Source organism: Panthera pardus, unplaced genomic scaffold (assembly GCF_024362965.1).
Source record: "Panthera pardus isolate Hobbes unplaced genomic scaffold, ASM2436296v1 HiC_scaffold_2, whole genome shotgun sequence".
In the NCBI taxonomy this organism is placed as follows: Eukaryota; Metazoa; Chordata; class Mammalia; order Carnivora; family Felidae; genus Panthera; species Panthera pardus.
In genome coordinates this window covers 129,303,995-129,331,683 of record NW_026526765.1, presented here as the reverse complement: position 1 = coordinate 129,331,683, position 27,689 = coordinate 129,303,995, and the positions used below count along the sequence as shown (strand labels likewise).

The 27,689-nt window shown below is 38.8% G+C and overlaps 1 protein-coding gene across 2 annotated transcripts in view; it reads left to right on the top strand.

Annotated features, from left to right (window-relative positions):
* RAD50 (RAD50 double strand break repair protein) overlaps positions 1–27,689 on the top strand; it is a 93,872-nt gene that overhangs the window by 58,433 nt on the left and 7,750 nt on the right. For both annotated transcript variants that reach the window (XM_019422047.2, XM_019422049.2), the window contains 2 exons: positions 3,335–3,462; positions 4,743–4,967. In XM_019422047.2, coding sequence (XP_019277592.1) covers positions 3,335–3,462; positions 4,743–4,967 — 353 coding nt within the window. The remainder of the gene's footprint in view (positions 1–3,334; positions 3,463–4,742; positions 4,968–27,689) is intronic.

The following is a 27,689-nucleotide window of genomic DNA, read 5'->3' as shown; positions in this document are numbered from 1 at the left end:
TTTTTCCCCCACACAGTGTGTTTCAGCATGTTTTTTTATCTTTCCTTGATGAGGTGTTCTTTGTAAGGTGGTGTGATTAAAGCCTAAGATAAATGTTGGAGTGTTTAGAGAACTAGGGGCACCCATTAGAATCACTTGGGTTTACCACTCCTAGGATACAACCAAGAAAATTTTAAACATGTTCACATAAAAACTTGTATAAGAATATTCATAGCAGCGTTATTCACAGTAGTCAAAATATGGAAATAACCCAAATGGTCATCAACTGATGAATGGATAAATGTGGTATATCCATATGTATTAGGGTTCTCCAGAGAAACAGAACCAATAGGATATATATAAAGGAGTTTATTATAAGGAATTGGCTCACGTGATTGTAGAGGCTGAGAACTCCCAAGATCTGTAGTTGGCAAGATGGAGACCAAGGGAAGCCATTGGTATAGTTCCAGTCTGAGTTTGAAGGCCTGAGAACTAGGAGAGCCAAGGTTTCAGTTCAAGCCTAAAGGCGGGAAAAGACCACTGTTCCAGCTTATACATTGAGGCCAGCGAAGTTACCTCTTACTTGGAGGTTTTTGTTCTTTTCAGGTCATTGTCAGTTAATGTGATGAGGCTCACCCACATGGCGGGGGGGGGGGGGGGGGGGGGGGAGTCTGTTTTAGTCTCCCAATTCAAATGTTAATTTCAAGACATACTCAGAATAATGTTCCACCAACATTTCCAAACATATGTCTAAGCACCCCATGGCCCAGTCAGGTTGACACATAACATTAACCCTCACTCATGGAAAATTATTCAGCCTCGAAAAGGAATGAAATATTGATATATGTTACAACATGGATAAACCTTGAAAACAACATGCTAAGTGATCAAAGAATCCAATCACAAAAGACCACATACTGTATTATTCTTTCTATGAAATGCAGATATCCATAGGGACAGAAAGCAAATTAGGGTTGCCAGGGGCTAGGGGAAGGAGAGAGAAGGGAATGAAGTGACTGCTAATGTGTTAGTGTATTTCCTTTGGGGGGTGGTAAATGTTCTGAAATAAGATAGTAGTAATTGTGGCATAATCTTGTGAATATACTAAAACCACTGAGTTACACACTTTAAAATGGTGAATTGTATGGTATATGAATTACATCTCAGTTTTCTAAAAAAAAAAAAAAAAATCACCTGTGTTATTAAAAATATACATGTCTGGGTTTCCATTATAGGCCAATAAATCAGAATTTCTGGGTCATGAGCAGAGGCATGTATGCTTTGTTAAAGTTCCCCAGGGGTTCTGATCTATCAGTCACTGAGCTAGAGCATTGCGAGCTTCCAAGCTATCCTCTAGAATTACATGGTCTTTTTCCCAACCAGACTTGATGGACATTGAACTGCATCTATTCAGTATGCTATTCTATCACAGTTGCCTAGAAGGCAGCTAATTTTTAGGTTTGCTTTAGGTACCCCACTGCATGCATTAACTGTCATCTGAGCTGGATGACTGGAGTTAATATTTAAAATTGAGCCTGACAGTACCTTATTTCATGATTAAGCTCTACTAAATTTAGTCCACAGAATAAAAAATTTGGTAGTTTAATAACCTGCCTCCCTCCTTTTTTAGATGAAAGGAACTGGAAGTGACCTGTCTTGCCCCAGGTCACAAAAGCAGCAATAGAAGGAGAACTTGACCTTACATTGTCAAATTGCTCCTATAACAGAAAAACAGTTCTGTTGTATTATAACTGCATCTGTCTTTCTTTTCTCTTTCTCCAGTAGTTTGTTTTGTAAACAATAATTGGAATTCTCAAGGACACATTTAACCCAAAAAGCTTTTCCCTATCAATTAGTGAGCCGGGCACTGTGCTGGTTGCATATGTTCACTCATTTAATCTTCATATCAGCTCTGTATGACAGGTGGTATTATTACCACCATCTTATAAGTAAACTGAGGCTCAGAATTTAAACTAATTTGCCCAAAGTCATCAAATATGAGAGCTTTGTAATGCTGAGATTTGAGCCTAGATGTACCTGAGTCCAAAACTTTTGCTCCTTAACTACCGTGCTGTATACTGTCTTCCAGAATGACGGTTAAAGGCAACTAGAAGCTGACCTTAAAAAAAAAAAAAAAGAAAGAAATGCTTAGCTTTCTGTTACTAATAATGAAAAAGTCCAAGCATAGTCTACTATGGGAGAATTTTTGAAAGTCACAGCAGCTGCAGTGGTACATTAGGTTGCCTTGGCAACAAAAGGACATTTACAACTGTATCATTTATATGTATATTTGTATTACTGTTTGCAGGAAAACTGAAGGTGGCCTTAATGACAGTTTAAGAAAATACCTATCTCAAATTACTGAATCATAGATGGGAGACTTAAGCATGTGACAGAAGTCCTGGACTTCCCTTCTTCTCACCCACCTCCCAGATCCTTATTCCTTATTAATTCCTGTGCCATTACTGTTGGCAAGAAGATAACTGCCACAAGTCTGCCCCTCCCTCCCACTTCCCATACCACTGAGTTTATTTCAGTTGCACGGATTACTGCAAGAGGGTCCTAGCTTCCTCTTTGAAAAGTCCAGACTGTGAACTTGGGATGAGTTTCCTATATTCAGGCTTTTATGAGCCAAACCTGTTTCTGCAAGATTTTTTTGTCTATATTCCAAAGAGTCACCTTATAAACTATTTGTTTTGGCTCTTGACAGCCTAGTCCACAATCACCAGGGTAATTACTGAAATAATTATGTTGGTGTTGCTGCTGCCGCTAAGTGACTGGGTTTCTTTTTTAAGGACAGTAGTACTCAGAACAGCCAACTTTTAAATTTTTCAATTCAGTTCAATGGCCAGGGAAAGTGTCATCACTATGTAGATATATACTATTTTTGTGAAATTTCTGACTGTCTTGTGACTATCATTTGTCAGCTTGAAAGTAAAGGTCTATCTGACATACCTAACGCTTCTTACAACCTTGGCACATGTTAGGGGACAGATACAAATAGGGGGAAAAAAGTGGGGAGACTGATAGTATATTTCTCTCTTGTGATCTTTTACATCAGTAGTCTCTCTTGTGGGGTTCCCATGCAAGATGATCCAATGAGGCATTAAGTATAAAATACTAAAACATCTAGTTATATTCTTTTATTTCATCTTTTAAATATCTGTTTTGTGTATTTATGAGCCAGCCAGATTTTTCCAGGCCTCAAGATCCCTTCACACTGGCTTATTCCCCCTCTGTTGAGTTTAACATGATTCCAAGTAAAGGCAGAATCAGTACCACCTGTCAACAGCTGTATATTGAGTCTCATGTTGGTAACTTGATTGTTTTTGTTAACCAATTTAATATTATTTAGATACAAGAAAGATGGCTACAAGATAACCTTACTTTAAGAAAAAGAAATGAGGAACTAAAAGAAGTTGAAGAAGAAAGAAAACAGCATTTGAAGGAAATGGGTCAAATGCAGGTCTTACAAATGAAAAAGTATGTTTTTAAAAGGAGCCTTTAAAGGTCTCTTTATTGAAATGTAAACAATATTCAGTATATTTTTTAAAAAAGAATTTTAGCATAAGTGTACCTTGAGGCTTACAGGGAGGTGAATGGATTTTTTTATGCAACTATATGTCAGGGCTTTACGAATTGAATTACCAAAGAAGTGATAAAGAATTTGTAGTCATACTGGAGTGATGGGCAGGATTAAAAATGCGAAGTCCCCAGATCTCCCCAGTTAGCTATTTAAAAATCTCTTTCATATATTGAAAAAATCAAACTTTATAACTGGAAGAGCTCTTCATCTTCAGTCTCATTTTTAAAGCATTAGGACATTGAGACCAGAAAAAAAAATCCACAGGAAATTATGATGAAGGCCTGGAATGTGACCCAGATATCCTAGCTCCCAAGCCTCAGCTCTTTAACATTGCATTGTTAGCACTCCCAGTGTTGAAGTTGAAAGAGTGAAGCTTTTAGAAGATACTTAAAATCGAAACAATTTATTCTTTGCTACTGAAGAAAAGCCAGGCATTTTTATAATTTCTTCTGTGCCTGGTACATAACAGTGATGTCTATATTCATTCAGACTACTAAGTAGGTCTGATCTTTTTCCAATCTGTCTTCAACTAGCGTGCAACAGAAATATCAAAACATAATCAGGCCAGTTCTGTAAGAATGTCCATAAACTGGAGAACAGTGCTTAATAAGAGGTGCTTAATACATAACTGTTAAATGAGTAAGGTTTTTAAAACACATATTCAAATCTGTATTACCTCCCAACTTATCAGAAAAGTTTGTGTATTTTACCTTTTGGGGTTATAATTATGCTTCTATTTGGGCAAGTGAGATTTTGTAGATTACAAACTTTTATTAATACCACAGAAACTAATAGTTTGAGATGAAATTGTATTTTGTCTCTGATGTACTGTGAACAAAATGATGACCCTTCTTAGTAACTTCTCTGTTGATGATTGTGCATTCTTGGTTCACAATCAGAATTTTGTGAATTTGTAATTTAATCACTGACAGTACTTTTTTTTAGGTTAGTGCTTAAAGTAAGGAATTTGTTCAGTGTTCAGAGTACCTTATTCGGCACACAGAAATCAGCTGTTTAGAAACCTGGATGCTTCAGAGATTTGGAAAGGAAGAAAATTTTCTTTAGTACTAAAGCCTTAATAAGGAGACTTATTATATATCTAAAAAGATCCAGCTTTTCCATTGCAGGCTGCTAAAAGCTAAAAATTGTCCTTAATTGTCATTTTTACCTTCTGTAGTGAACATCAGAAATTGGAAGAAAAAATAGATAATATAAAAAGAAATCACAGTTTGGCAATAGGGCGACAGAAAGGTTATGAGGAAGAAATTATACATTTTAAGAGAGAACTTCGAGAACCTCAATTTCGGGATGCGGAGGAAAAGTACAGGGAAATGATGATTGTCATGAGAACAACAGAGCTTGTGAACAAGGATCTGGACATTTATTATAAGACCCTTGACCAGTAAGTATTGGACTGGGGATTTGGTTTCCACGGCAGTATCGGCTAGCATGTTTTAGTCATATTTTCCCTTTTTTTACTTATTATATATAGTTGATACATACCAAAGAATGGAAATAAATATGTGTATACACACACACACACACACACGTGTGTGTGTGTGTGTGTACGCATACACATGCATGCTTAAGTTACAAAGTTAAGTTTTAAAGCATTAAAATCTTAAAGACTACTCCTGATACCACCCTCCACACCCATTCCAAGAACTCTTGCATTACTACTAGGTGAGATCCACTTAGTAGCTCCTCATCTCAACCTTCTGTCCTCTTCGTTCCCCAGAACCACTGACATAGATTTTTGCTTTCTCTGCTTCAAAATAATAATAATAATAATAATAATAATAATAATAATAATAATAATTGTATCATATGTACTTTGAGTGGTTTTTTTTTTTTGAGCTTTTAAAAAAAATACCATATTCTGTGTCCTCTTCAAGGATTTGCCTTTTTTATCTGGTTTTTATATACTCAGGTTGTTTATAGCTATAGTTCATTCATTCATTTTCACTGATGTACAAAATTGTGTCATGGAAATACACCATGCTGTATCCATTTTCCTAGAGATGGACATATTGTGCTATTTTTACGTCTTTACTGATAGAACCTTTGCTGCTAGGAACATTCTTGTGATGTCTTCTGGAGCAAAAGTATGAGATTGTCTCGGGCATACGTAGGAGTAAAATTTTTGGCACTAAATTTTACAAAATAATGTTAAATTTGTCTTCCAAGGACTTTAAACTGCACTGCTAGCAGAATGTAAAGGTTTTCTCTGATGCATCGTCTGACACTGATTTTGTCAGTTTATTAGTTTTAGTGAATCTGTTGGGTTTACAATGGTAAATCATTTTGGTCTTCATTTGCAGTCCCCTGATTTCTGGTGATCTATCTTACTTCCTTGCTTCTCTTCCTTCTCTTCCTTCCTTTTGTTCCTTCTCTTCCTTTTCTCTTTCTTTCTTTCTTTCTTTCTTTCTTTCTTTCTTTCTTTCTTTTCAAGTTAGTTAACAACATACAGTGTATCTTGGCTTCAGGAGTAGAACCCATTGATTCATTTCTTATATATGACACCCAGTGCTCATCCAAAAAAGTGCCCTCCTTTGTGCCCATCATCCATTTAACCCCACCCACCTACCTCTCCTCCAGCAGCCCTCAGTTTGTTCTCTGTAGCATCTTTCCACGTTTAATCTTTTTTTTCCTGTTTGAAATGCTTGTGTCTTTCACCTATTTTTAATGTCTTAATGAGAGTGGTAGTGATCTGCATATGTTATTTATCTCTTCTGAATTTCAGTTTTTTTTAGTTATATGTATTATAAATATCTTCTCAAACTTTTTTTTTATTGTTTTTTTTTTAATTTATTTTTTAATATATGAAATTTACTGTCAAATTGGTTTGCATACAACACCCAGTGCTCATCCCAAAAGGTGCCCTCCTCAATACCCACCACCCACCCTGCCTCCCTCCCACCCCCCATCAACCCTCAGTTTGTTCTCAGTTTTTAACAGTCTCTTATGCTTTGGCTCTCTCCCACTCTAACCTCTTTTTTTTTTTTTTTTTTTTCCCTTCCCCTCCCCCATGGGTTTCTGTTACGTTTCTCAGGATCCACATAAGAGTGAAACCATATGGTATCTGTCTTTCTCTGTATGGCTTATTTCACTTAGCATCACACTCTCCAGTTCCATCCACGTTGCTACAAAAGGCCATATTTCATTTTTTCTCATTGCCACGTAGTATTCCATTGTGTATATAAACCACAATTTCTTTATCCATTCATCAGTTGATGGACATTTAGGCTCTTTCCATAATTTGGCTATTGTTGAGAGTGCTGCTATAAACATTGGGGTACAAGTGCCCCTATGCATCAGTACTCCTGTATCCCTTGGATAAATTCCTAGCAGTGCTATTGCTGGGTCATAGGGTAGGTCTATTTTTAATTTTCTGAGGAACCTCCACACTGCTTTCCAGAGCGGCTGCACCAATTTGCATTCCCACCAACAGTGCAAGAGGGTTCCCGTTTCTCCACATCCTTTCCAGCATCTATAGTCTCCTGATTTCTTCATTTTGGCCACTCTGACTGGCGTGAGGTGATATCTGAGTGTGGTTTTGATTTGTATTTCCCTGATAAGGAGCGACGTTGAACATCTTTTCATGTGCCTGTTGGCCATCCGGATGCCTTCTTTAGAGAAGTGTCTATTCATGTTTTCTGCCCATTTCTTCACTGGGTTATTTGTTTTTCGGGTGTGGAGTTTGATGAGCTCTTTATAGATTTTGGATACTAGCCCTTTGTCCGATATGTCATTTGCAAATATCTTTTCCCATTCCGTTGGTTGCCTTTTAGTTTTGTTGGTTGTTTCCTTTGCTGTGCAGAAGCTTTTTATCTTCATAAGGTCCCAGTAATTCACTTTTGCTTTTAATTCCCTTGCCTTTGGGGATGTGCCGAGTAAGAGATTGCTACGGTTGAGATCAGAGAGGTCTTTTCCTGCTTTCTCCTCTAAGGTTTTGATGGTTTCCTGTCTCATATTCAGGTCCTTTATCCATTTTGAGTTTATTTTTGTGAATGGTGTGAGAAAGTGGTCTAGTTTCAACCTTCTGCATGTTGCTGTCCAGTTCTCCCAGCACCATTTGTTAAAGAGACTGTCTTTTTTCCATTGGATGTTCTTTCCTGCTTTGTCAAAGATTAGTTGGCCATACGTTTGTGGGTCTAGTTCTGGGGTTTCTATTCTATTCCATTGGTCTATGTGTCTGTTTTTATGCCAATACCATGCTGTCTTGATGATTACAGCTTTGTAGTAGAGGCTAAAGTCTGGGATTGTGATGCCTCCTGCTTTGGTCGTCTTCTTCAAAATTACTTTGGCTATTCGGGGCCTTTTGTGGTTCCATATGAATTTTAGGATTGCTTGTTCTAGTTTTGAGAAGAATGCAGGTGCAATTTTGATTGGGATTGCATTGAATATGTAGATAGCTTTGGGTAGTATTGACATTTTGACAATATTTATTCTTCCAATCCATGAGCAGGGAATATCTTTCCATTTCTTTATATCTTCTTCAATTACCTGCATAAGCTTTCTATTGTTTTCAGCATACAGATCTTTTACATCTTTGGTTAGATTTATTCCTAGGTATTTTATGCTTCTTGGTGCAATTGTGAATGGGATCAGTTTCTTTATTTTTCTTTCTGTTGCTTCATTGTTAGTGTATAAGAATGCAACTGATTTCTGTACATTGATTTTGTATCCTGCAACTTTGCTGAATTCATGTATCAGTTCTAGCAGACTTTTGGTGGAGTCTATCGAATTTTCCATGTATAATATCATGTCATCTGCAAAAAGTGAAAGCTTGACTTCATCTTTGCCAATTTGGATGCCTTTGATTTCCTTTTGTTGTCTGATTGCTGATGCTAGCACTTCCAGCACTATGTTAAACAACAGCGGTGAGAGTGGGCATCCCTGTCGTGTTCCTGATCTCAGGGAAAAAGCTCTCAGTTTTTCCCCGTTGAGGATGATGTTAGCTGTGGGCTTTTCATAAATGGCTTTTATGATCTTTAAGTATGTTCCTTCTATCCCGACTTTCTCAAGGGTTTTTATTAAGAAAGGGTGCTGGATTTTGTCAAAGGTCTTTTCTGCATCGATTGACAGAATCATATGGTTCTTCTCTTTTTTTTTTTGTTAATGTGATGTATCACGTTGATCGATTTGCGAATGTTGAACCAGCCCTGCATCCCAGGAATGAATCCCACTTGATCATGGTGAATAATTCTTTTTATATGCTGTTGAATTCGATTTGCTGGTATCTTATTGAGAATTTTTGCATCCATATTCATCAGGGATATTGGCCTGTAGTTCTCTTTTTTTACTGGGTCTCTGTCTGGTTTAGGAATCAAAGTAATACTGGCTTCATAGAATGAGTCTGGAAGTTTTCCTTCCCTTTCTATTTCTTGGAATAGCTTGAGAGGGATAGGTATTATCTCTGCTTTAAACGTCTGGTAGAACTCCCCTGGGAAGCCATCTGGTCCTGGACTCTTATTTGTTGGGAGATTTTTGATAACCGATTCAATTTCTTCGCTGGCTATGGGTCTGTTCAAGCTTTCTATTTCCTCCTGATTGAGTTTTGGAAGAGTGTGGGTGTTTAGGAATTTGTCCATTTCTTCCAGGTTGTCCAATTTGTTGGCGTATAATATTTCATAGTATTCCCTGATAATTGTTTGTATCTCTGAGGGATTGGTTGTAATAATTCCATTTTCATTCATGATTTTATCTATTTGGGTCATCTCCCTTTTCTTTTTGAGAAGCCTGGCTAGAGGTTTGTCAATTTTGTTTATTTTTTCAAAAAACCAACTCTTGGTTTCGTTGATCTGCTCTACAGTTTTTTTAGATTCTATATTGTTTATTTCTGCTCTGATCTTTATGATTTCTCTTCTTCTGCTGGGTTTAGGCTGCCTTTGCTGTTCTGCTTCTATTTCCTTTAGGTGTGCTGTTAGATTTTGTATTTGGGATTTTTCTTGTTTCTTGAGATAGGCCTGGATTGCAATGTATTTTCCTCTCAGGACTGCCTTCGCTGCGTCCCAAAGCGTTTGGATTGTTGTATTTTCATTTTCGTTTGTTTCCATATATTTTTTAATTTCTTCTCTAATTGCCTGGTTGACCCAGTCATTCGTTAGTAGGGTGTTCTTTAACCTCCATGCTTTTGGAAGTTTTCCAGACTTTTTCCTGTGGTTGATTTCAAGCTTCATAGCATTGTGGTCTGAAAGTATGCATGGTATAATTTCAATTCTTGTAAACTTATGAAGGGCTGTTTTGTGACCCAGTATATGATCTATCTTGGAGAATGTTCCATGTGCACTCGAGAAGAAAGTATATTCTGTTGCTTTGGGATGCAGAGTTCTAAATATATCTGTCAAGTCCATCTGATCCAATGTATCATTCAGGGCCCTTGTTTCTTTATTGACTGTGTGTCTAGATGATCTATCCATTTCTGTAAGTGGGGTGTTAAAGTCCCCAGCAATGACCACATTCTTATCAATAAGGTTGCTTATGTTTATGAGTAATTGTTTTATATATCTGGGGGCTCCGGTATTCGGCGCATAGACATTTATAATTGTTACCTCTTCCTGATATATAGACCCTGTAATTATTATATAATGTCCTTCTTCATCTCTTGTTACAGCCTTTAATTTAAAGTCTAGTTTGTCTGATATAAGTATGGCTACTCCAGCTTTCTTTTGGCTTCCAGTAGCATGATAAATAGTTCTCCATCCCCTCACTCTCAATCTAAAGGTGTCCTCAGATCTAAAATGAGTCTCTTGTAGACAGCGAATAGATGGGTCTTGTTTTTTTATCCATTCTGATACCCTATGTCTTTTGGTTGGCGCATTTAATCCATTTACATTCAGTGTTATTATAGAAAGATATGGGTTTAGAGTCATTGTGATGTCTGTATGTTTTATGCTTATAGTGATGTCTCTGGTACTTTGTCTCACAGGATCCCCCTTAGGATCTCTTGTAGGGCTGGTTTAGTGGTGACAAATTCCTTCAGTTTTTGTTTGTTTGGGAAGACCTTTATCTCTCCTTCTATTCTAAATGACAGACTTGCTGGATAAAGGATTCTCGGCTGCATATTTTTCCTGTTCAGCACACTGAAGATATCGTGCCAAGCCTTTCTGGCCTGCCAAGTTTCAAAAGAGAGATCAGTCACGAGTCTTATTGGTCTCCCTTTATATGTGAGGGCACGTTTATCCCTTGCTGCTTTCAGAATTTTCTCTTTATCCTTGTATTTTGCCAGTTTCACTATGATATGTCGTGCAGAAGATCGATTCAAGTTACGTCTGAAGGGAGTTCTCTGTGCCTCTTGGATTTCAATGCCTTTTTCCTTCCCCAGTTCAGGGAAGTTCTCAGCTATAATTTGTTCAAGTACCCCTTCAGCACCTTTCCCTCTCTCTTCCTCCTCTGGGATACCAATTATGCGTATATTATTTCTTTTTAGTGTATCACTTAGTTCTCTAATTTTTCCCTCATACTCCTGGATTTTTTTATCTCTCTTTCTCTCAGCTTCCTCTTTTTCCATAACTTTATCTTCTAGTTCACCTATTCTCTCCTCTGCCTCTTCAATCCGAGCTGTCGTCGTTTCTATTTTGTTTTGCATTTCGTTTAAAGCGCTTTTCAGCTCCTTGCGACTGTTCCTTAGTCCCTTGATCTCTGTGGCAAGAGATTCTCTGCTGTCCTGTATACTGTTTTGAAGCCCAGCGATTAATTTTATGACTATTATTCTAAATTCACTTTCTGTTATATTATTTAAATCCTTTTTGATCAGTTCATTCGCTGTTGTTATTTCCTGGAGATTCTTTTGAGGGGAATTCTTCCGTTTGGTCATTTTGGATACTCCCTGGAGTGGTGCCTACCTGCAGGGCACTTCCCTTGTGCTGTGGTGTATAACTGGAGTTGGTGGGCGGAGCTGCAGTCAGACCTGATGTCTGCCCCCCCGCCCACCGCTGGGGCCACAGTCAGACTGGTGTGTGCCTTCTCTTCCCCTCTCCTAGGGGCGGGATTCACTGTGGGGTGGCGTGGCCCGTCTGGGCTACTTGCACACTGCCAGGCTTGTGGTGCTGGGGATCTGGCGTATTAGCTGGGGTGGGTAGGCAAGGTGCACGGGGGCAGGAGGGGCAGGCTTAGCTCGCTTCTCCTTAGGTGATCCACTTCAGGAGGGGCCCTGTGGCAGCGGGAGGGAGTCAGATCCGCTGCCGGAGGTTTGGCTCCGCAGAAGCACAGAGTTGGGTGTTTGCGCGGAGCGAGCAAGTTCCCTGGCAGGAACTGGTTCTCTTTGGGATTTTGGCTAGGGGATGGGCGGGGGACATGGCGCTGGCGAGCGCCTTTGTTCCCCGCCAAGCTGAGTTCTGTCTTCCGGGGGCTCAGCAGCTCTCCCTCCCTTTGTCCTCCAGCCTTCCCGCTTTCTGAGCAAAGCTGTTAACTTATGACCTCCCAGACGCTAAGTCGCGCTTGGTGTGGGAACACAGTCCCTCTGGCCCCTCCGCTTTTGCCAGCCAGACTCGGGGTCTCCGCTTGGCCGGCGAGCCGCCCCTCCGCCCTGGCTCCCTCCCGCCAGTCCGTGGAGCGTGCACCGCCTCGCCGCCCTTCCTACCCTCTTCCGTGGGCCTCTCGTCTGCGCTTGGCTCCGGAGACTCCGTTCTGCTAATCCTCTGGCGGTTTTCTGGGTTCTTTAGGCAAGTGTAGGTGGAATCTAAGTGATCAGCAGGACGCGCGGTGAGCCCAGCGTCCTCCTACGCCGCCATCTTCCCTTCAACCTCTTCTCAAACTTTTTATGTTTATCTTTACGCCTTCTTACAGTGTCTTTTAATGAACAGGTTTGATTTTGAGTTAGTTGAATTCACAAATTTTTTTTTAAATTTTATTTATTTTTAATGTTTATTTTTGAGAGAGAGTGTGCGAGAGCGCGAACAGGGAAGGAGCAGAGAGAGGGAGACAGAGGACCCGAAGTGGGCTGTTTAATGAAAGTGGAGAGCCCACCAAGGGACATGAACTTACAAACTGTGAGATCATGACCTGAGCCAAAGTTGGATGCTCAACAGACTGAGCCACCCAGCCACCTCACAAATCTTTTTTTTTTTTAATTTTTTAAAATGTTTGTTTATTTTTGAGAGAGAGAGAGAAAAACAGAGCACAAGCAAGGGAGGAGCAGAGAGAGCGGGAGACACATAATTAGAAGCAGGCTTCAGGCTCCAAACTGTCAACACAGAGCCCGATGCAGGACTCGAACCCACAAACTGTGAGATCATGACCTGAGCTGAAGTCGAATGCTTAACTGACTGAGCCACCCAGGTGCCCCACAAATCTTTTCTAATTAGTTCTTTTTGTGTCTTAAGAAATCCTACCCTACTACTATATTTTCTTCTAAAAGTTTTAGTTTTTGCTATTCACATTTAAGTATTTAATTCTAAGTTGAATTTTACCTAAGTGAGAGGTGGGAATCTAGTTTCATTTTTCCCTTGATAACCAGCCATTTTGGCTCTGTTTATTCAATAGTCAATCCTTTTCTCAATGATTTGAAGTGTCATCTCTGTTATATATCAGAATTCCCTACGTGTGTGAGTCTGTCCTGGGTTTTCTGTTCTGTGTCGCTGGTTACTTTGTCTTTTTGCCATTACTGGGACCGACTTAATTACTACTATTCAACAAATAGCAGAATTTTGTTTTTTATTCAGTCTGACCATCTTTGTGTTTTTTTTCATTGTCATTTTAATTCATTTTGGATAACTTAAAGAGTTGTATTTAGTTCTCCCCCCCCCCCAACTTACCTGCCTTTGGTGGGATTGATTTATTTTTGTTTATTCATTTTTCCCAGGCACCCCAAGCAGGTGGTATTTTAACAAAACTTCTAGGTAATTCTTATGCACATCAAAGTTTAAAAACCATGGCTTTAATGTGAATTGCTTTATCTTCTTCCTGAATATGGATGATCTTCTCTGCAGTGTTTTTGTTGTCTAGTATTTTCTTTTCTTAGTGTTTCTCTATCCTTTCAAAGTAGTGATAATTACTGCTGTGGTGGTGGTTCATACTTATTGTTTCTTTGAAATTTTTTTGTTTTATTTTTGAGAGACAGAGCATGAGCCGGGAAAGGCTGAGAGAGAGGAGACACAGAATCTGAAGCAGGGTCAGGGTCTGAGCTGTCAGCACATAACCCATTGCAGGGCTTGAACTCATGAACTATGAGATCATGACCTGAGCCAAAGTCAGACACTTAACTGACTGAGCCACCCAGGTGCCCCGCTCAGTGCTTATTTGGATAAACCCTCATGTTTACCAGTTTTTAAAAAATCCTGCTCTGCTTTTTTAGGTTCCATTTCCCTTCCCCCCCGAAGTACCACCCTGACTGATTTTTTCAGTGTAGGATTGTTGGTAGTGAATTCTCTTTCAGCCACTGAAAGTCTTTGCTCTCAATCTTGACATATTAGCTGGGCAGAGAGTTCTAGATTGAGAGGTGTGTTTTTTTGTTTTCCTGCCACTTTGAAAACATTCCATTTTATCCTGGCCTCTATGGTTGCTGTTGAGAAATCAATCTAATTATTCCTTTGGAGGTAATATGCCTTTGTTCTCTAGTTTTGTTCTCTTAAGGTTTTTATTTGTCTCCATCATTCTGCATTTTTCTTTCATTTCTTCTGTTCAAGTACTGTATAGATCTTGGATCTGAGGATTGATAGCTTTCATCACTTTTGGAAAGTTCTCATGTATTATCTCCTCAAATACTATCCTTTCTTCACTTCTCTCTATTCCCCCCTTTAGACAGAAATAGACTTTCTCATCCTTTCCTACAGAGATTTATATATACTGGTAATAAACTGGCCCGCTTCCTCATAAATATTTTCCAGGTCACAAATTCTTCAGCTGCTATTTGTGCTACCTATTAACATAGACATAGAGTCAGTTTTGGTTTTGATCTGCTAGGAGTTCCAGAGATAACACTAACCTGGGTCCAGTTTTTATGTTAATTTCTCAATTTGGGAGTTATTGAACTACACTGGTAGTAAAATACTGAACCTTAAACCCATCCTGCTATGACTCTTGATTTTGGCTCAGGTCATGATTTCATGGTAGTGGGATCGAGCCCCGCATTGGGCTCCACACTGAGGGTGGAGCCTGCTTGGGATTCTCTCTCCGTCTTCCTCTGCGTCTCTCTCTCAAAAAGAAAAAGAGAGTCTCAGCCTTTAAGTTGGGAATCACTTCTAACTTTGTGCCTCACTTGGGCCCGTGTCTCATCTTCTGGTTGATAGTACCCAATCCTAAGGTTATGAAAATAATAATAAAGTTTAGCTGCAGTATCAGATGATTATTCTGGTTTTCATTTTCTTCTTTGTCTCCATCACATAGGGATTTCCCTTTATTTCTTATGAACTCAACTATGAATATAAACTACTTATTATTAAAAATTTGATCTTGTTTCTAGGCATTTGTAGCAGAAGTATCAGTTACCTCAGATTTTGTTGTTTTCTGAAAAGGAAAATACCTTCCTCAGTGGTAAGAGAACTATACAGAAGGATCTCTTCTAAGTTTTCTTCTGGTCAGAAAGTACATAGCAGACCGGCCTCAGCAGTGGCATTCAGATCACAGGACTCAGGAAGGCAGGAGGACCTTGCTTTTAGTATGAGGATATTTTAGTTAATGATGAAAATAAAGGTGGCCCCAGAATCACCTAGCCATAACCTGGGATGATACAAGTTTGGGGAAGCTCATAATATTTTAAGACAAGTTAGATCCTTTTACTGTGAAAACTGGGAATCAGCCAATTCTGTTGGTCATTTTTTTTTAATTCATTTTTTAGAAATGAATACTACTAAGACTTTTGTTGAATGAAGTTAGAGTTCCAAAAACTCTTAGTGGGGTTATTGGTTATTCTAGGGATACATCTTTTGTTCTCTTTCATCGTGAGTGAATAGGTTAACATTACACAGTTTCCTGGATCCAGAAAGGCTCATGGAAATGTATGCATGCACCAAGCGGGAACTCTTGTTTTTTAACCTTTGTGAATCTTGAAAACTCCCCTAGTTTTATTTCATTTTTTTTTAAGTTTTTAAATTTATTTTTGAGAGAGAGAGGGAGAGAGAGAACAAGTGGGGGAGGAGCAGAGAGAGAGGGAGACACAGAATCCAAAGCAGGCTCCAGGCTCTGAGCTGTCAGCACAGAGCCCCACACGGGGCTCAAACTCACAAACCCTTGAGATCATCACATGACCTGAGCCAAAGTTGGACACTTAACCCACTGAACCACCCAGGTGCCCCAGAAACTCCCCTAGTTTTTAGACCCAGTAATTTAAAGTGTTGAAATTTAAGATTTTTTTTTTCCAGTTTATTCATTTTTGTTTTTGTTTTTAATGGTTATTTTTTATTTGGGAGAGTGTCAGCAGAGGAGGGGCAGAGGGAGAGTGAGAGATAGGATCCAAAGCAGGCTCTGTGCTGACAGCAGAGATCCTGATATGGGGCTCAAACTCCCAAACTGTGAGGTCATGACCTGAGCCAAAATCAAACACTTGATTGAGCCACCCTGGAACCCCAAAATGCTAGGTTTTGAAACAAGAACTCTAGCAAGACATTAAAAATCCTTGCCCAGCAGACTGTATGTACACACATTGTCTTCTCCCCCCTCCCCCTTTTGCCTTTCAGATTCTTTTTAGTCTTTTCAGCTACCTCCTATATTTATACCTTTAGGAAGCTTTTTACTTTTTTAGTTCTTAAGCAACAGATGCTGCAGATGCCCAGTAAACTTGTCAAACATTTTCTGAGCACTAAGAAATAGGAGACCTACTCCTAGTAAGGCAAGTTTATTTCAAGAGACAAGAATCCTAAGAGATTTTTATCATTAAAAATCTCTTTTATAGAGTAGGGTAACTTAAATTGGTTGTCTTGAAAAAATAAAAATCTTACAAAGCGGAAAATGTTTTTGTAAAAGTTGGCAAATTCTTCCTTTTTAAAGCCTCAAAAATTTGTAATAGATGGTTAAAAGTATTTTCTATGGAGACTACTTTAATTTATATTCTGACGTTTGACATTTAGCAAATTATTTAAGTGTCCTGGGATTCAGTTTCCTTATCTATAAAATGGAAATTTTTTTTAACTCAGTTATAATAGTATAGAGTCAGAGTTGTAAGGAAAACTAAGAGGCCATTTAAGGCAGCTTTCTTTGTCATCTTCCATTCTTTAATATAAATTATTTTTTTTAATGATTTTAAGGTTTTAAAGTTTATTTTGAGGGAAGAGAGAGAGCAAGCATGAGTACATGCACTAGGGGGGAAAGGGTGGAGAGGAGAGAAAGAATCCCAAACATATGCGGGGTTTAGTCCCACAACTGTGAGACCATGAACTGACCCAAAATCAAGAGTCAGACACTCACCCAGCTAAGCCACCCAGATGCCCCTATATAAATTCTTATACTGTCTATTCTTTACTAGTACTGTTGAACTTTAAGAACATGTAGGTTTCTCTTTCTATTTAAACATTCTTTGAGACCAAATTTTTCAAGGGTGGGAGCTAAACAGAAGGGACGTTTAATGTTAATTGAATACTGTTAGCCTTAATCTACCTGTAAAGATCAAGTATTTATCAAGATTGAGAAGAGAGTCCAAGATTACCCAAAATTAACTTGAGTGATAGGTGTAATTCAGGGGCTACTTGAGGTCTTTCTAAGGCAACAGAATGTGGCATTTAAGCTGGGGCCTGACTCATGACAGGGAACAACATATGCAAAAAGCTGAGATGCAAGCCTTCCAGATGGAGAGAATATCTGATGTATAGGCCCCAAGACTAGTTTGAACAGGAGGAGTTCAAGGACTAGGAAGAAGGCAAGCATAGCTAGAATATAGTGAGCAGGGGAATGAGGTCAGAGATAGATGGTTCCCAGACTGTGTGGTGCCCTTGCATTTATTCTCTGTATGATAGGTAGTCCCTGGTGGGTTTGAAGTAGGGACGTAATATAATCTGATCCATAGTTTGAAGAAATTGTACTGGCTGCTATTTGCACAATGTATTGTAGGGGGACAAGAATAGAAATGAGACTAGTGGAGGAGACTGTTCTATTAATCCAAGAGATGGTGGTGGACTAGACTAGGGAGGTAGGAGTGAAAATGGAGAGAAGCAGATGGACTCAAGATTTGTTTTGGAAATGGAGTTGACTGCCTTGCTTCTGAATTGAATGCAAGGGAGGAAAAGGAAAGAAAAAAATCAGAGATTGCTCCTACATAATTTTACTTAAGCAAAAGGTGGAATACACTGCGATTCCTTGAAATGGGCAGGATTTGGAAAGGAAAATCGAGAGGCTTTTTAGACACTTTTTTTTTTTTTAAGTTTATTCATCTATTTTAAAAGAAAGAGCAGGCAGGGGAGGGGCAGAGAAAAAGGAAAGGGAGAATCCCATGCAGGCTCCACACTGTCAGCCTAGAGCCGGAGGGACCTGATTCCACAAATGAGATCATGACCTGAGCCAAAATCAAGAGTCAGATACTTAACTGAGAATGAGGTTCCTATAGGCACATCAAGGAGTTGGATATATAGAGTCTAGACTTTAGGAGTAAGGTGTAAATTTGGGAATCATCAGCGTATATGTAGTATCTAAAGCCACACACACAGATTACATGAGAGAACTATAGATAGAGAAGGGAAGGGTCCCAAGACTCCTAATGTTTACAAATCAAATGAAGTAGCTCATGGAGTAGAAAAATTTTTAAAGATACGGTATCCTCGGTGACTCGGTTGAGCATCCAACTCTTGATTTCAGCTCAGGTCATGATCCCAAGGTCCTAAGATCGAGCCCTGCTTCGGGCTCTGCGCTGGGCATGGAGCCTGCTTAAAATTCTCTCTCTCCCTCTCTTTCTGCCCCTTTCCCCTACTCGTGTTCGTTCTTTCTAAAATAAAATAAAAAATAAAAGGCATGGTATCTTAAAAACCAAGTAAAGAAAGTATTTCAAAAATCTAGTGTTATTGAGAGATCAGAGGAGATGAGCACTCACAGGTGACCCCTCATTTTGACAAATGGAGGTGTTAATGATTTTGAGGAGCAATCTTAGTGGCATGGTTTGAACTGAAGCTTTGGAGTTGGATGAGGAGAGAGTGGGGTTAAGAAGTAGAGACAGTGAGTATAGATAATTCTTACAAAACGTTCTTTGAAGAGGAGCCGGAAAGTGGGGTGATAGGTAGAGGGGACTGAGGGGCCAAATTAGGTAGGCTGGTCTTTTAAATTTTACTTGCATGTATTCTACCGCAAGGTAACTCTGTCTAATTACACTGACTTCCAGACTTAGGGTTTCATATATGTTAACTGAATAGAAAACTAGACCTAGGACCCGTCAAGCAATCCCTGCATACCTTAAGAGGCATTGGCAGCAGGAAGAAGAGGAATTCCCTAAATTACGGCACATGTTTATTCAAAAATCCCTGTTAGTATTTTCTTGTCGAGCTCTGGGGAAGACGGGAATAACATACCCTATGCCTCCTGCAAACTGCTAATGGTCCAGTAGTGGAGACCATGGTAGGTGCTCCACAGTCTGTATTTGACCTTGGCCTTGAATAATGAACAAAGGGCACCTTAGTAGAGAAAAGTGCCTCGGTGCCACTTTAGTAGAGAAAAGTGCCTCAGTGCCACAGCCATCACACAGAACAGTGTGAGGGGGCTTGATGGGGCCAGTCAGGAGGAGCTTGTGGGGGCGGGGAGGTGCAGAGGTGCTTTCCAGCAATTTAGGCTTGCCTAAGGAACAAAGCCAGGCTGTTTACTGAGTTCTGTTATCTGGTAATCAGATGGATTCTTCTAAATGAGAAGAAAAGTGGTACAGATTTCCCCCAAATTGAGTCTCTGTGGGCTTGTGCTTGCAAACAGTGGCCTTCTTAAAGTTTATACTGTGAGCCTTAAATTTGCCTTCTCACCTAGAAAGGTCCAAAATTTCCCTCATTGTTTCACCTCTTAGAATGAAGCATGCGATCCGTGTATTGTTGCATTCGACTGTCTATTTAAGGTAACACAGGAAATTAGCAGTGCATTTTCAAGAAAAGCCGATTACCATCTGTTATTAGTAATCATCTAAAAACATCACTGATTATAAGCATTGCCAGTGGTCAGAGACACTTCTACTAGATGAGAAGGGGGAAAACTACATCATTTAGAATATATTATCCCTTACCCCTTTAAAAGAAGATATCAATTAAAATTAAATGATTTTTGGAATGTATCACTTAAAAGTGCAGTAATCTATCCTATGCCCCAAACTTTCCACTGTCATTTTTCCCCAAATGTAGAATGTTGCATATTAAGTCACACTTCTTCTAAAACTCAATGAAAATGTGTAGCTTTTATAGTTTTGCAGCCAAGGCAGCCAACTATGTGAGTCTGTTTAGAGCCTGGCTCCCTGTACTCAAGGAGAGCTTACAAGAGTGCTTGATCCAGTGCTCGCCTCATGGCCACCATTCTCGTCCTCACTGTGCGCACAGTGCAATTTCACACCAGTAGCCTCTCTAGCATCAAGCAGGTAGATTACAAAACCAAAAGATAGCTGGTAGTATTTCTCACTCACTACAGTTTTGTTTTTTTTTTTTAACTAAATGTTTATCTTTCAGTGTGGTTGAACCACTGCCTGAATTTTAAAAGCTGATATTTAGGAGTCTGGCTAAAGGCAATTAGTTCAGTAGTTTTAAGGGTTTTAGGATATTAATTTAATAGTCTTTAAGGGTTTCATTTAGAAAAAAGAAGTCATTTTTCTTTTAAACTTTACAACTTCAGTTTGGTAAATGACAGATTTTGAGTTTTGCTTAGTAGTGAAAATCAGTGTTAGTTCAGAACATGATACTCAGTAGAACGTGACACTCATGATATCATTCCTTTCTACAAGAGCACTTCCGCTGACCTAAATGTAGGAAGACAGGAAGTTCTGACAGTGATAAGTACTAGGGCAGTAGGGAAGAGTATCCAGTGTAACCATCAATAGCAATGGCCCTAGCCAGTTATTTTAGCAATTTATATATCTCAAAATCTGGTACAATTTTAAATACAAGGATGAGGATAATGTTGGAGAATGGGTTTTGAAGGTATGATCTTTTTACTGCTTTTTTCTAGTCTAAGTTGGTTAATTTTCATGAAGTTAGTAGTTTTTATCATACTCCTGAACTGATTTTTTTCTATTAGTAAGGCATGTATGTATTTGGCCCTCTTAGTTAATGTTTTATTCAGTGAAATAGCTGAGACTGGGGGGGAAATCCAGTTCCCTCTGCCATTTTATGCACACTTCAGGTTTTGAGCATCACTTCACATTTTGCAGAATGGTAGTTTTTCTTTCTTGGTATCTTTCACTCTGGTTATGGTTTAAATAATGAAAGAAGTAAGAACTAGAAAAGTCTTTCCCTGACAGGTGAAGTTTTCGTCTGTTGGTGATATTTTTCCAACCCCTCAGATACCTGTTCTCGAATATCTGCTTTTCAGGTGTTCTAGTGCTAATTCAGGTTCAGGTGCTTTTCAGGTGTTCTCTGCTAATAGCTGAGTCCTGAAATGATTTAAAAAGTAAGTGGACTCCCTTAGTGTTCTGGGGAGGCCTAATAACTTCACTTGTGACTTCAAACTGGAACGCACATAGACTTAGGAGGACAGTAACTCAGATGCTTACAGAAGCTTTTTATTAAAGGTCCAAGAGCAAGAGGCAAGTGTGGGAGAGATGAACAACTTACGACCGAAAGGGGGATTACCTAATTAGTGGGGCAGAAGCCATGGTGCAAAAAGGTGCCAGAGGACCATACAGACAGCCTGGCATTTAAAAGATGCGCCTGTGTGAAGAAGGAAGAGGGACATGGATGGAAACAGCCCACGTGCTATGTTGGCACAGATATCTCTCTCTCTCTCTCTCTCTCTCTCTCTCTCTCTCTCTCTCTCTCTCTCTTTTTCAAATAGACTATTTTAGAGCAGTTTTAGGTCCACAGCAAAACTGAGCAGAAAGTACTGAGATTTGTCATATACAAACCACCATTCTCCCGCCATTCTCACGCCACAACTATAGCCTCCCCCACTGTCACCATCCCTCACCAGAGTGGTATTACACTGACACATCATAATCAGTCAAAATGTGTAGTTTACATTAGGATTCATTCTTAGTGTTGTACATTCTATGAGTTTGGAGATAGATCTGCCACTACAGTATCATGCTGCGTAGTTTCACTGACACGTCTTTTTGTCTTCCTGGCCTCATAGTGCCCCCTTTCAAATAGAAATAGGTTAAACCTTTGTCATTTGTGAGCATCACGTTTTAAGACTTTTATAGATCATCAGAATATAAATACCACTAAAGCCATAATTTGTCCTCATAAAATGCACCTGATTATTACTGAAAATTTTAAGGAAATCTCTTACATGTTTAGGAGTATTTAAATATAAGATTAAATAATTTATAAACAAGTCTTTCTTGGAGCGTCTGGGTGGCTCATTTAAGCATCTCTTAATTTAGGCTCAGGTCAAGATCTCACAGTTTGTGAGATCCGAGCTCTGGCGCAAGTTCTGTGCTTTTACGTGGAGTCAGCTGGGGATTCTCTCTTTCTCTCTTTCTTTGCCCTTCTCCCATTTGCATGCATGTGCGCTCTCATACATTTTAAAAAAATAAAGTATGTTTCACAAGACATACTAATTCACAAGAGTGAGTATAAATGTAACTGAGTGATGTCCACATTCCAGGCACATGGTGGGACTGATGTAACTACTCAGATGACCATTTACCTACAACAGTTTCCGGCCCGTGAAATACATATCTTTGCCTAAGCAGAATAATAGTTTCCTATAGGTCATGGATTTTCAAGATCATTCTTAAATGTTCATTACCTATAAAGTCCAGGGGCTACACGGCATGTGAGGTTAATCTTTGGGTTTGTGTCTGTCATCTTCCACAGGGTCCTGCCCTGTCTCAGAACTGCTTTTCTTCCACAGTCCATGCCTACCTAGTCAGTCAGACCCTCCCTAACTCTTACCTGTATTACTGTGGTAGCTTCCACCTCTTTATTCCTTCTTACTCCTGTTGTACTTCTACCAGGTTTATTTTTCTAAAGGTAGTGGTCCCTGTTTGCTTCTAATTTTAGGAAATACTTTCCACATCTGGTCTTTCCCATTTCATGTCTTACTACCCACTATATTCTAACCAAACTGAACGAGTTTATTCCCTTAAGATATCTCACATTTTCCTGTGCTGCTTCTCCTCTAGGAATGTTACCTTGTTGAAGTGCTTCCCAAACAGTGTAATTTTTTGTTCCTTTATATTCCATATTTGTATCGCTTGTACCATTTAGCCTTATATTATAGATACTTATGCTTTCCTGTTCTCCATTACTATGTAAATCACAGAATGAGCTTCACATTGGACTTGACATTTCCATGTCACATTTCCATGACAGTGACTGACATTTATTGGGTACTTAAGTATTATTACTCTGGTGACATATTTTCATTTCCCTCACAGGGCTTTTTGCATGTTATATACACAGAAATAGATCTTTGTGTATGTGAATAGTATCACACTGTAGGTGTTTTTCTTTTACGTCACTTAACGTGATGAAAATCTTTTATATTCAGATATATAAGTACCTTGTTATTTTTAATGGCTGCATAACACTCTATAAAATGGATGTTACCTACTTGATCTGGACATATAAGGAAGCTTTTAAATGTTTGATACTACAGATAATGCTATAGTGTATGTCTTTGCACACTTGGGCAGATGTACCAGAAAGATAGCTTCTTAGAAACAGAGTTAATGGGACAGAGAGTATATATGTATTTTTAACTTGTTAGTGCCAAATCACCTTTGAAAAACACAAAATTTATGTTTCTACTAGTAGTGTGTGAAAGTGCCCATTTCTCCACGACTGCATTTCATATTATCAGCCTTTTTACTTTCTGCCAATCCACTGTACAAAAACATTCTCACTTGAGTTTACATTTCCTTATTTACTAGTGAGGTTAAATGTCATTTCATATGTAGGCTATTTGTATTTCTTTTCTTAGAATTGCCTGTTCATAAATCTCTTTACCAGATTACTATTAGGTTATGTTTTTCATAGTGATTTGTACCACGTTTTTATAGATTTTGGATGGTAATCCTTTTCACGTACATTGCAAGTAGTTACTCCCAGTTTGTCATTTTACCGTTAACTTTATGGTATTATTTGTGACATTTAATTTTTAGGTAGGCAAACCTTTAGTCTTCTTATTTATAGCTTCTCCCTTGGAAAGAATTCCCAGTCTCGGGCGTGGTTCAGTTGGTTGAGCAGCTGACTCTTGATTTCAGCTCAGGTCATGGTCTCATGGTTCGTGAGTTTGAGCCCCACATCAGGCTCTGTGCTGACAGTGTGGAGCCTGCTTGGATTCTCTCTTTCTCTTTCTCTTTCTCTTTCTCTCTCTCTCTCTCTCTCTCTCTCTCCCTCCCTCTCTCTCTCTCTCTCTCTCTCCCTGTCCCTCCCTGCGTGTCTGTCTGTCTCTCAAAATAAATAAACATTAAAAACAATTTTTTAAAGACTTTCCAGTTCTAAATTATAAAACTGTTTTCTTCTGATAGTTTTATTTAACTTTTAATCCTTTATTTGGATTTTGAGGTTTAATAAAGATAGTGATATAATTTTTCCCTCCTTCCCCTACTATTGAAACTTTTCCCACTGACTTGAAATAACAGTTATAAACTAACGTTCTCCATGTATTTGGGTTTGTTTCATCTTGATTCCTGTCCTAGTACTTTGATTTTATTCTTTTACATTATGTCTGCGATCCAAACTTTAGAGTCATTTTATATATTTCATTAATTTTTTTTAATCATGTTGGGAGTTCTATTTGGATTGTATTTGGTTCAGTGGATTACTTGAGAATGGACATGTTTGTAATATTAAATCTATTACGCACTGCATAGTAAGTTTCTCCTACTTAATCAGTTCTTGTCTTATTGTAGGGTTTGTTCTGTTTTATAGCTTTTCCTTCTAGATCCTGTATCATTTTGTTAGATTTCTTGGTAGGTATTTCATAGTTTTTATTACCACTGTGAATAGGATCTTCTTTTCTATTATGCTTCCTATTGGATTTTACTTACTACATAATAATACTAATATTTTTTTTATGTTTATTTCTGACCACCTTGTTAGTCTTAGTAGTTTTTCAGTTGATTTTTTAGATTTTCCCTTTTTTTTTTTTTTTAAGTTTATTTATTTTGAGAGAAAGAGGGTGCAAGCACAGGAGGGGCAGAGAGAAAGGAAAAGAAAATCCCAAGCAGGCTCAGTACTGTCAGTGTCGAGCCCAACTCTGGGCTCAAATTCACAAACCAGGAGATCATGCATGACCTGAGCTGAAATCAAGAGTTAGACACTTAACAAACTGAGCCACCCAGCCACCCCTCATTTTTTAGATTTTCTAAGTGCACAGTTATATCACCCACAGAAACAATGACAAGTTTTCCCCCCTCATTTATGCATTTCTTTTTATTGTCTTACTGAATTGCTAGGGATCTCTAGAACATTATTGGAGAGTAGCCATAAGAGGCATCTTTTTGTTGTTCTTTGGAAGTACTCCTTTATATATATTTTAAATGTTTATTTTTGATAGAGAGCAAGTGGGGGAGGGGCAAAGAGAGGGGGACAGAGAATCTGAAGCAGTCTCTGTGCTGACAGCAGAGAGCCCAATGCAGGGTTCGAACTCAAGAGCCATGAGATCGTGACCTGAGCCGAAGTCAGATGCTCAAGAGACTGAGCCACCCACGTGCCCTGCCATGACTTATCTTAAATTATTTTTCCTGTTGTACAAGTCTTACTTGGGATAAATGCTACTTGGTCATGATACCACTGATACCATGATACTACTTGGTCTTTTTAATACTTTACTACTAAATTTGACTTTATGTATTCATAAAGCAAAATAGTATTCATAAGCAAAATAGGCCTGTACTTTTTTTCCTTTTTTTTCTTCTATCTTTCCTTGGTGTGTAATACTTTATATACTTGGGAGCTAACATTTATTCATAAAACTATCTGAGCCTGGTGGCTTTAAAGATGGCATTTTGACTGCCTTTTTAATTTTAATTATGATATTCAAAGGCTATTAACATCCTAACCAATTTTCTCTAATTGGGACCAAGTTACTAATTTCATCAAACCTCAGGGTTTTTTTAGTGTTACCAAGAAATAATTGGCATACATCACTGTGTAAGTTTAAGATGTACACCCTGATGGTTTGATTTACATAATACTGTGAAATGTTTACCACAGTGGGTTTAGCTAACATCCATTGTCTCATACAGATACAATAAAAAGAAAGGGGGAGAAAATTCTCCTTGTGATGACAACTGTTAGGATCTACTTCCTTAACATCTGTCTTCTGTATCATATGGTAGTGTTAGTTGTGGTCATCATGGTGTACCTTTCATACTTAGTACTTACCTATAACTGGAAATTTGTACTTTTTTTTTTTTTTTTTTAAGAGAGCATGCCTAGCAGGGGAGGGGCAGAGGGAGAGAGAGAATCTCTAGTGGGCTCTACCCCCAGCAGGACCTGACAAGGGACTTGATCTCACAACTGTGAGATGATGACCTGAGCCAAAATCAAGAGTTGGATGCTTAACCAACTGAGCCACCCAGACGCCCCAAGGAAATTTATATCTTTTGACCATCTTCCTCCCAATTCTCCCTCCTCCCACTTTTCACATCTGGTGACCACAAATCTGATCCCTTTTTCTGTGAATTTGGTGTTTTTGTGTAGATCCCACATATAAGTGAGATCATATAGTGTTCTCTTTCTCTGACTTAATTTTATTTAGCATATCTGCAGGGACCATCCATATGTCCTAAATGGTAGGATTTCCTCATTTTTTTAATGGCTGAGTAATAATCCATTGAATATATATAATATATACCACACATCTTCATGCATCCATCCATCCACAGGCACATAGGTTGTTTCTGTGTCATGGCTATTGTAAATAATGCTGTGGGGGTGCCTGGGTGGCTCATTTGGTTAAGTATCCAGCTTGATTTCAGCTCAGGTCATGATTTCATATATGTGAGATCCAGCTCTGCATCAGGCTCTGTGCTGGCAGCGTGGAGCCTGTTTGGGATTCTCTCTCTCTTCTCTCTCTGTTCCTCCCCTGTTCGTGAGCACCTGCACACCTTCTCCCTATCTCAAAATAAACATTTCTTTAAAAAATGTTGCTTTGCATAAGAGACTCTTAAAAACTAAGAACAAACTAAAAGTTGATGGGGGGTGGGAGGGAGGGGAGGGTAGGTGATGGGCATTGAAGAGGGCATCTTTTGGGATGAGCACTGGGTGTTGTATGGAAACTAATTTGACAATAAATTTCATATAAAAAAAATGTTGCTTTGAACATGGGGATGCAGATAATCTCTTTGACATAGTGTTTTCATCTCCTGTGGATGTGGAAATTGCTAGATCCTGTGGAAATTCTATTTTTAATTTTTTTAGGAACCTTTATAATGTTTACCATAATGGCTGCACCTGCTTATAGTCCTACTATCAGTGGACAAGGGTTCCTTTTTCTCCAAATCCATGCTAGCATTTAATTGGCTGTTTGTGTTATGGGTAAGGCCTCTTCTGGTCAACAATAAGCTATTAGTGGTTGGGTTTTGGGAGGAGGAGGGTCAAAAGTTATCCATGGATTTTGTGTGGCAGTTTGGCACCCCAACCTCTGTGTTGTTCAAGGGTCACCTTTTTTTTTTCTTTTTTTTTTTCTTTTTTTTTTCTTTTTTTGCTGTTGAATTATAGGAGTTCTGTATGGATTTTGGATATTAACCCCTTATCAGATACAGGGTTTGCCAGTATTTTGCCCATTTTGTAGGTTGTCTTTTCATTTTATTGATGATTTCTTTAGCCATTCTATAATTTCCAAAAACATCACATCAAAGAACTCACTTCCTATGTTTTCCTCTAGGAGTTTCATCGTGTTAGGTCTTATACTTAAATGAAAATCTTTACTCCATTTTGAAAAGTTAATTTTTTTTTAATTTTTTAATTTATTTTTGAGAGAGAGCGAGCAGTTGGGGGAGGAGCAGAGAGAGGGAGACACAAGATTTGAAGCAGGCTCCAGGCTCTGAGCTGTCAGCACAGAGCCTGACAGGGGGCTCAAACTCACGAACCATGAGATCATGACCTGAGCCTAAGTTGGAAGCTTA